Source organism: Anarhichas minor, unplaced genomic scaffold (genome assembly GCF_050575085.1).
Source record: "Anarhichas minor isolate MPS153535 unplaced genomic scaffold, ASM5057508v1 ptg000046l, whole genome shotgun sequence".
Classification (NCBI taxonomy): domain Eukaryota; kingdom Metazoa; phylum Chordata; class Actinopteri; order Perciformes; family Anarhichadidae; genus Anarhichas; species Anarhichas minor.
Genome location: NW_027466492.1, coordinates 301,098 through 310,759, shown reverse-complemented (window position 1 = coordinate 310,759; position 9,662 = coordinate 301,098). Strand labels below are relative to the sequence as shown.

General features: G+C 41.1%; 1 protein-coding gene across 1 annotated transcript in view; it reads right to left on the bottom strand.

Annotated features, from left to right (window-relative positions):
- Positions 1 to 2,523: 2,523 nt before the first annotated feature.
- LOC142971450 (spectrin beta chain, non-erythrocytic 1-like) overlaps positions 2,524 to 9,662 on the bottom strand; it is a 43,070-nt gene continuing 35,931 nt past the window's right edge. Inside the window, exon 26 of the mRNA XM_076111975.1 lies at positions 2,524 to 2,690. Coding sequence (XP_075968090.1) covers positions 2,524 to 2,690 — 167 coding nt within the window. The remainder of the gene's footprint in view (positions 2,691 to 9,662) is intronic.

Sequence of the window (9,662 nt, the reverse complement as noted above, 5' to 3'; positions counted from 1 at the left end):
CTACTGAATGTCACGCCATAATCACTGTGCAATATTCAACATGACCTGTTATGATGATAAGGTCGCTACCAACCTCAATCAGTGAGTCTGTGTCTCTACAGAGCACCTGGGAAGTAGGAACATAAACTCATAATCTTTAAGCATGAATCAGTTTCATGTTCACTTTTTCCTCATCACTATGCAAATGTGTGCCAAATGATACTCCAAAATCTAATCACATCGTCTGATCTGATAGCATGAGACTAACGTTTCTATCAGGTGAGTTTCTTAAGCTGTGGTGTCCAAGAGACGGAAGTGAAAAGGAACAATGTGTATTCTGATGAGCAGTAACACTATAATAAAACTACTGGGTGGGTACAATCAAAGAACAAAATAATACATGGAAAATAAACGATAGAGGGTGCAAAATATACCAGAGATACATTTTAAACATTTTCCAGGGCTGCAGCTCATTATCAATTTCATTATCAGTTAAGGTGATGATTTGTGTATTTACAATCTTTTGTGTGAATAAAATGTCAACAATCTGTGATCACAATGTGTGATTTACATCAGAAAACACAAACCCATTTTTTTAACAATGATGCAGTCGGTACAAGTCTTCCCATTTGAAAACAACTAATTATTGTAAAAACGATTTATAATTTTAACAAAGTAATCAGTTGACCCCATGACACTGAAAATGAGGCACTGACATTATAGCTGCAACGATTATTTGATTAATTCATAAGAAAATGATTTGGCGTCAATTTTAATCATCTACTAATCATAAGTGATTTATAAGTTGGTTTGAGCTTCTCAAATGTGAATATTTTCTGGTCCTCTAATTCTTCACAAGGAGCCATTAATCCAGAATCTGGGTCTCTTTTCTCTGTTTCAGCAAATCCACAAATATTCACTGGATCTTATGTAGGGATAATTATGTGCAGACACCGTGGAACTGGGCTGGGATGTGTGTGTGTGCCCGTGCGCATGCGTCTGTTTGTGTGTGTGTTAAGAGATTAAACATCGTCGTATTGAAATGCCTCATAAATAACCACACACTCCCCTTCCCCCTTCTCTCTCTCCGTCCTCTCTTTTTCATATTTCTGCCCCCTTTTGAACCTCATCTTGTTCTGAACCCCCTTTAGACACACACACACGCGCACACACACACACACACAACAACCATTCCTTTTTTTTCTGTATCTTGCCTCTCCCACAGTGGAATCCTTCCCCCATCCAATTGTAATTCGTATTTTGCTGACTGTGTGTTTGTATGTGCATATGTTGAAGAGAAAAGAAGAGTCACAGAAAACAAGAGGGAAACAAACAAAGAAAAAAAAAATATACATATACATATTTCTATATACACACACATACAGTAACTATTACACAGCTGTAATTCCTTCAGTGTCTCTATATTCATCCCCCCTTTTTAATACCAGAGATAAAAGACAATAGATTCATTTTACAATATGGCTGCTACTGCCTGTACATGTGAAAACAGGATTCACGTTAATAACTCCTCTGGCCTGATGTTGGATGAATTTCAGAGGATCACCAAAGTGATTTGAGTTGATCCTGATGGGGGGGGGGGGGGGGTCTTAAATGTGCACCAAATCGTATTGGCATTCCACCAAAACAGTTGTTGGAGATGTTTCACTCAAAACCACAGATGTCAACCTCACTCATCATCATCCACGGAGGACAACATCCTGCCGCCTGATTCACTCAGGTTATGATAAAATCTACAGGCACACAGAGCGGCTCGATGACTGGAAACTGGGACGGCACTGAGACGATGAAGAGGTTTCCGGTCCAAACCCCCGGACCGGCTGTGTGAGAATGGTTAGTAAGGATGTCTCTGGTTACGCCACAGTAGCTGCAAGGTGTTAATGTGAGTATTATAAAAGCATGCTGAGTCATCATAGGTGGATGTCAGATACTACAAAATATATCAGAATTTATGAAAGTATATCTGAATTTATCTTGAAATACATTTTGCAATAAAGGGCATTTTAGTTTGTTATACTGTTTAAGAGTGTGTCAAACAATGAAACATGATATATTTTTCTTATGGTAAGTTACTGTGTGTAACACATGTGGAAAACACCATATATGGTAATTCATTTGACAACATAGTGGTAACAAAGTGCCAATAATTATATTATCCAATGTCAGATATTTTGCAAATACCACGTTTAATATATTCCACAATGTCTTGCAAATGTCTTACTAAATGTATGGCAAAGTACCAGATCTCCATATATGGAAAATATATTTCTATTGCATAAATGACGAGACGTGAAATCCTATTTCCTACATTAAAAAAAGGTTACAATGAAAAAGATAAAAATACAACCACCATTGGTTTAAAGTCCTGAACCAGCCAAGTACAAGTGAAGAAGAAAAAGAAGTAGCAGAAGAAGAAGAAGCTGCAGTTAACTCCAAGAGGACGACGGGGTTATAATGCATCTCACGGACTCATAGAGAGGAATTAAAAGCTGTACAGTAGGCTACACTACACCACCCATTGTCCTCTCATTCCCAGCGTTGGTGCGTTACGTCAGCTTTCGCTCTGGTGTAGTGTTTCCCTGCATGCTGCTGATACGTGCCGTCCTCTGTGGTGAGTGGGCGGGCTGCGTGGGCTTCGAGCAGCTTCACCCACCGACTCAGAGCTGCTACTCCGCCCTCGCACACACTCAGCCCTGCAGTTCAAAGAGGATCATGATGTTCCACTGCTCACGCTAGTGTCGGCAGAGATCCGTCAGGTAACCTGATCCAAAGCCGTGTGAGGGAAAAATCCATGTTGAGTGCTAAGTTTTCTTTGGAAAGTTTAAAGGTGCAATGTGTAAAAAGCTGCTCTTCTCCAAGTGAAGTAGTTTCCTGGTGGCGGGGAGGTGTTTCAGGTTCCTGCCTCTTTGGATTTAATCCAATCAACAAACTATGAAAACGTACACGGACCATATAGCCCCTGGTTAGTGTCACAGGAAACACACGGACGGATAACGTAAACTAGAGGCCGACGCCTGAAGATTATAAGATAGCGTTATATGATAGTGTTATTGTGACCTTCTCTCAAGAGTTTCAGCAGTTTGGCTGAATGTTGCGTATTCTTGCCTGCTGTTAGTTAGTAGCAGGCTTTTTTACATTTTTCTTCATAACTGATGAGTGTAGATTGACATTGTATGGACACAGTAGTAGAGGTGAAACGCTGCCCCCTACTTGTTTGGAGAATGTGGCCAGAAATGACACATTGCACCTTTAAGAAGCATTTGACTGACTTTAGACGTGAAGATCAGTTTGCTCGCTGTAAATACAGTTTTGTCTTCTCTACTGTCATCAAAGTGATCTTGGCTTGAGCTCGGAGACATATTAATCTTTACTAGCCTGCGTTACACACTGGGGACGAGGAGTTTGAAAGACATTGGTGATTACCGCGCTACCAAGTTGCATTATGGGAATTAAAAAGACCAAGTGTTTTTTGCAGCTGGACTTAAACTCAGGGTATCTCTGACCCGCTGTATTGATTTTGACCATTCTTTTTTATTCTGTATCTTGTAAATTGCCCCACTTCATGGTAGTCATTGGAGTACCCATTTAATGTCACCCCGTCTAACGTGGTCATAACTTTGTTGCAAGTCATTCCCCTCTCTCCCCTCATTTCCTGTCCGCCTCTACACCATCAACTGTCCTATGAAGGCGAAAATGCATGAAAAACAAAATCTTGTAAAAAAGACAGGAAGTAGTCCTCTAAAACCCTATCTTGTACCAATGCAACGCTACCGTCTTTTAGTAATCATGCTAATAAGGAAGAGCTACCCTCCTGTGATTGAAGATGGTTCAGGGAGCGAGGACTCCTGACACAACGCTGCTGCTGACAGTAACAGATGGGCCGTCCTTATTCTGCTGTCTGGTCTGTATATTACAGCAGACATCTGCTCCTGAGCGTCACCGCTGACACTGTGGCTGGTCACAGTGTCTGTCACGCTCAGGCCACTGCAGCTATAGTGTCAATATTTACTCTGAGTGTGAAAAAGAAATCTGCTCGTCCGACCAAACAGCGAAAAACCTCAGAAACTTCCAGGATGCAGCTTTGGCTTTTAAAAACGGATTATTGGTGACATTTTCAAACTATATTCTGCTCGTAGTGGAGAACTCAGTAGTGCATAGCTCTTTCCTCGGGGGAAATCCTCTAGGAAACAGGAAGTGATGCACGCAATAGTAGCAGCAATAGCTGTCCATACTATATATATACTAAGTCAATGCAGCACACAGTGCGTTTACTCAGATTTATACTCAAAGCAAATAGAATGCACACAAAATATTTGAAGCGTGCACACGAAATGCAATTTCCAAAAGAAACAGAATTGACATTCCAAAGTGGCAGTTTGATTGACAGCGGACAACACACGTATTGCATTATTCCATGTTAGTATAAAATAGGATAGCATGATCTTTTTTGACAAACTAACCGCTTCAACAATAAACTATAGTGATTACTACATAGTATTTATTGTCTATAGTGTAATTTGTATGTAGTATGGTTCTGGGATACAGCTAAAGAAAAGATCACCTGGAAATCATCCTCATGTTTCACTCATAATATGTATTATTGGTTATGATGTTAAAGGGAAGGAAGAATAAAATTGCTCACCAAACACAAACAGCATGAACTGAGAACATGTTGCCCAACTGCATCTTTGTACCGGGAATATTTTGTGAAATTCATCACTGCTCATGTTGTCTCATGTTGTTACGGCAGAACTGAGGTATAAAAATAAAAAAGGCATCATACGAGCAGCCTGCTCTGGCTAACAGAGTGGAGGTTAGAGATATGCACTTACTACAAACACACACACACACACACACACACACACACACACACTGTGAGAGGACATATTTCCCAGAAGGTGCCCATCTAGAGCCGGGAGACGAGCACTGTGAGCACCCGTCTGCCCTCCTCTCCTCCGTGCTGCTGTAAAAGCATCACTTTGACTGGAGAAGGACTGAACCCTTTTTGTCTTTTTCAGCCGCCCTGAGTATGTCTTTTTTTTGGGTATATTTTACTGAGAGCATCAGACAGCCCAGAGTGCTCCAGGATTTGGGAGGTAAAGGACAAAACACTCTGTTGGGATTTCATTTCGCTGCACTTTCCTAACTGATATAAACTTAAAGTACCCAACAAAGTTCAACTACAATAATAAGAATTGAATCAGTTGTGGAACCACGACCCTCTTGCAGAAATCATGTTTACGGTTTACTGTTAAAACCGTAGTTTCTTTGAAATCTTACTAGAATAAACAGACTATAATTACTAGTGCAGCTAGTGAAAGTGGAGCTCTGTTTGTGAACAGCAGGGTTGCAGCTCAGGCGGAGGAAGCTTGCGTATAATATCACTGTGAGACACATTGAGGTCAGAATCAGGAACTAGATGACGACCGGCTGCGGTTGCCGTAGCTTTTGCTTGTTCCTTGTTTCAATGGATGGAAAATACTGCAAAATACTACACCCATTTAACTGTAGCTATGACTAGAATAGCCAAATATAATGTAAAACAATTTGGGGAATATAATGTGGAACAAAGAGCAGCAGAGTGGAACCTTTAGCTGTGTGTGGGCGGGTTTACGATTCACTACTGAATCTACTGCAGCAGAATCTCAAACACCCTGAATACCACTGTCCATGAAAATATGGCTACAATGCAATCATGTAAATCAAGTTGCTACTACAGCCCTGAAATCTGTTTTTATATCAGAGGAACACTTCTAGCTTTCTCTGTCTCGGTTCAGTCCAGCTCTTTATGATTTGCTGGCGTGATGCTGCATGGACAGTGCTGCCAAAGCATCTAAATAAAACTGGAATGGATCGATCGCGCATACAAATACGGCAGATCTCCGTCTCAGTTAAACATTTGCGCTCAGTGAGAGTACTGGTATCATCACAGCTCCATTGATCTTCTCGCCGCATGCACACGTACCTCCAGACCCGCTCACACACACACAAGCCTGCACAACCACCCTCATTCACGCACACACTTTCTCATATATTGCAGAGCCAGCACAAAAGCTAAAGGTCAAGGCTTAATGCACACATGGCTTTCTGAAGTGAGGCACTAATGTGCATGCATAATTTAGGTTATGCCAACTCATTTTGCGAAAAGATGACCAACGCTGTCCGAAACTCCAGTTCATGACAGAACACCATCCATCAGCCTCAGATACACGCTGGAAACATGAGGCTAACATGAGGCTAACATGAGGCTAACATGAGGCTAACATGCTAAATGTCACGATGCTGACTATAACATATGTGCATGGTAACTTTTAGCATGTAACATTTAAAATGTCAGTAAGCCCGTAATGCTCCGACATCCAACAGTAACGTGCTCAAACTGACGTTAGCTGTGTTTTGAAGGAACCGCCAACGTTAGCGTGTCAGCTTAAAGCCCCGCCGAGGCTTCGTAAAAGCTGAAGCGGTTGAAAGTTGAGCCAAGTCTGACAATGCAGAGGCTTAGATGTCCATAAATGCCCACTGCGCAGAGGATAAAGGATTTAGGAAAACACATGGCATCACCTTCAGGCCAAACTTCTGCCCACTATTAGTAAGGACTTCAATTAGCAAAGATGTCTCTATTTCGTTTTGTTTTTGAGATGGGCAACTAGACAACAAACACGTGTTTGATGAAAAAAATTAAAATAAAAGATTGTGTCACAGACACGACACTAAAACAGATGTTTTAACATTCAATTATTAATAAAAAATATCAAGCCTATTCACAGTCTATTCACCTAAAACTGTTCATTTCTTTACTAGTGTGTGACGCGACACAGAGAGAGCGAGTGAGTGTGGGATCAGGGCCGCAGAGATTGTTATTCTTAATGAGGCCAATTAATTATCAAACATTATGGGAGAGAAGGTGGGGGGGGGGGCAGGAATCGGTAAAAAAAAGCCCATTGGATTCAGGCGAGGAACTGCGTAGGGGGGAAGCCGTGTTCGGTGTGTACTCACACACTCCCCCACACGCTCGTGTTACACAAACAAATACAATCTGCTGCAACTGAGGCGAAATCGCCTGTCACAGCCAGCAGCTTCTGTTTGGTCTAAATCACAGCAGAGCTGCATTACAGAATGACGAAGCACATCTTTACAAGCAACTCGTCTTCTGAACATAGACTGTTTATAAGAAGTGGACGCAGTCATCGTGACGTCACCCATTGGATGGTGGACTGCTGTTATGAAGCCTTGAGTTCGGCGATTTCGCCGACGCCATCTTGGATTACAGCCGTCGCCATGCTGTTTTTTGTTTTGCAACCGATGAACTGAAGTTACCATATTTGGAATGTGGAGGAGTGACAGAGACGCTGTCAATCACAGTTAGCCCGCTCTGCTTTATGGTCTATTTCACTCGAGGGGCGACTGTGGCTAAGTGGAGAGCAGGGCCGTCCTTCAATCAGAGGTTGGATTCCCGGCTCCGCTAGTCGCATGACGATGTGTCCTGGGGCAAGACACTTAACCCCAAAATTGTGCCTACAGTGTGATAGGATCTGAATTGTAAGTCGCTTTGGATAAAAGCGTCTGCTAAATGACTGTAATGTAAAATTGGACTCTAAATGGCCTCTAAATAGCATTATTGGTTGAGAAAATTTCAAATGTTTTCACACAGATCATTCATTTATTCACTCCCTTGTCATAGTTTCACGTTATAGATATGATCCACATTAAATCATATTTATCTATCTGGCCGGTAAAGGAAGCCCAGCCATCCTGCAGCGACACAACAGCAGCGTTATCAATGAATCAATGCATTACACACTAAGAGCACTGCAAACCTCAGCTTATTAGATTCAGCCCTCTATACTTCACGACATTAACACCTACTGTACTGAATCTCAGCACTCCCGGTCTGTCTGACATCACTTCCTGTTAAATCTTGACATGTTTCCTGTCCCCTGCCAGAGAGAGAGAGAGAGAGAGAGAGAGAGAGAGAGAGAGAGAGAGAGAGAGAGAAACGAAACAACCTTCATACGTGAGCTGCACGAAGAGAGGTTGGAAGATGAGGAGATGGGGATTGGACAGTTGTTGCCTGGCAACCAGCACAAGCACAGGAAGAGTAGACGTCACAACAGGAACTGACACAGCACAAAAATGCATCCTTTTTTTGTTTGGGGGGGGGCATTTACAGCATTCACAGCATTTACACAACATAAACGAGAGCAACTTATTTCAAATATTCTGGTCTGAAAATGACCATTTGTTCCTGAACACTACTTAGCCTTCCAGATGGCCGTGTTATGTGTTTTGGGGACCTCTGATAGATCTGACAGACGAGCAGTTCATGTCAGCTACAGGAAAAATAGAATATAGTTTCCAGGACAACACAAGGTTTCAACATGGGTCATTTTTTGCAAGACAATTTTTGCAATTTTTTCCAGGTTTCCAGGACACGTGGGAACCCTGCAGACACACACACACACACACACACACACACACACACACACACACACTTACAGATCGCTGACGCTAACCAAAAAAACAGACAATGTGCTTCGCAGAGTCCTTCACGGTTCTTACTCAATTACATAAATAGACTGGAGACTCTCAGAGGACACAAGCAGAGAGACACAAGTAGGACACGAGGAGCAGAGTGTTTGGACAGGAAGTACCAGGTACCAGTGAACAGTGGTAGTGTTCACTGGTACCTGGTACTTCCAGGTACCAGTGAACACAACAAGGCTAGTATATATATCACAATGAGTACATTTTAAGTCTTAAATCTTTTAAGATTTATGCTTAATATGTGTTTTGTAAATTAACGCTATGTGTCTGCTTTCACAACTTGAAACAGCAAACGCTGTGAATTTAAGAACTTTTTATTATTCAAAAAAAACTAAATGACACACTGAGTCCCATGTTCAACTGCTGTTCACATGGAACCCTTCTCCACTTCGGCCTTCAAAGTTCTCGTTTGAATATCAGCCAAATCAAACAAAAATGTTGTTACATCATGTTTGTTAATTAATAAAGTTTTATTATTTATATTTTTTTTTGAAAAATGTCATACAAATCTATTCATATCAGGACTCCAGCTCCTTATCAGTACTGCAACGACAACATGCCAAATCCATTGAATGTTTTCTGGCAAAAGAAAGGTTTAAGTTGCTAAGCAACGGGGTGAAGATGGAAGCCACGTACGACTTCAGAAGCAAAACCCAGTCCATCTGCCAAGAGCTAGACGGCCTGGTGTCACTACAGTCTGCTACTGCAGAGCATGAGATGGGACCAGTAGAGGACACGTCTGTACCGCCATACTGGTGATACTGGCATCATATTATCCACTGCCTGATATTAAACATAACCTAAACCTAAATATGTTCATCATAATAAAAACAACAATTCTTGATCTGTAAACTGCTCTTTATAATCGGGCAATTTGTACACACATATATATATATATATATATATATATATATATATATATATATATATATATATATATATACAATATTTCTGTCTTTTTACTGAGGGATTGTTTGAGTACACTCTCATTTTTAAACAGTTCTTTTTTTTATTGGTGCCTTTTGTGTTCAGGTCAATGTTTGATTTGTTTAATAGAATAATTAATAGATGAATTAATTAATTGTGTGATAAATTAATCATTCAGTTTTTTACTTCAATGC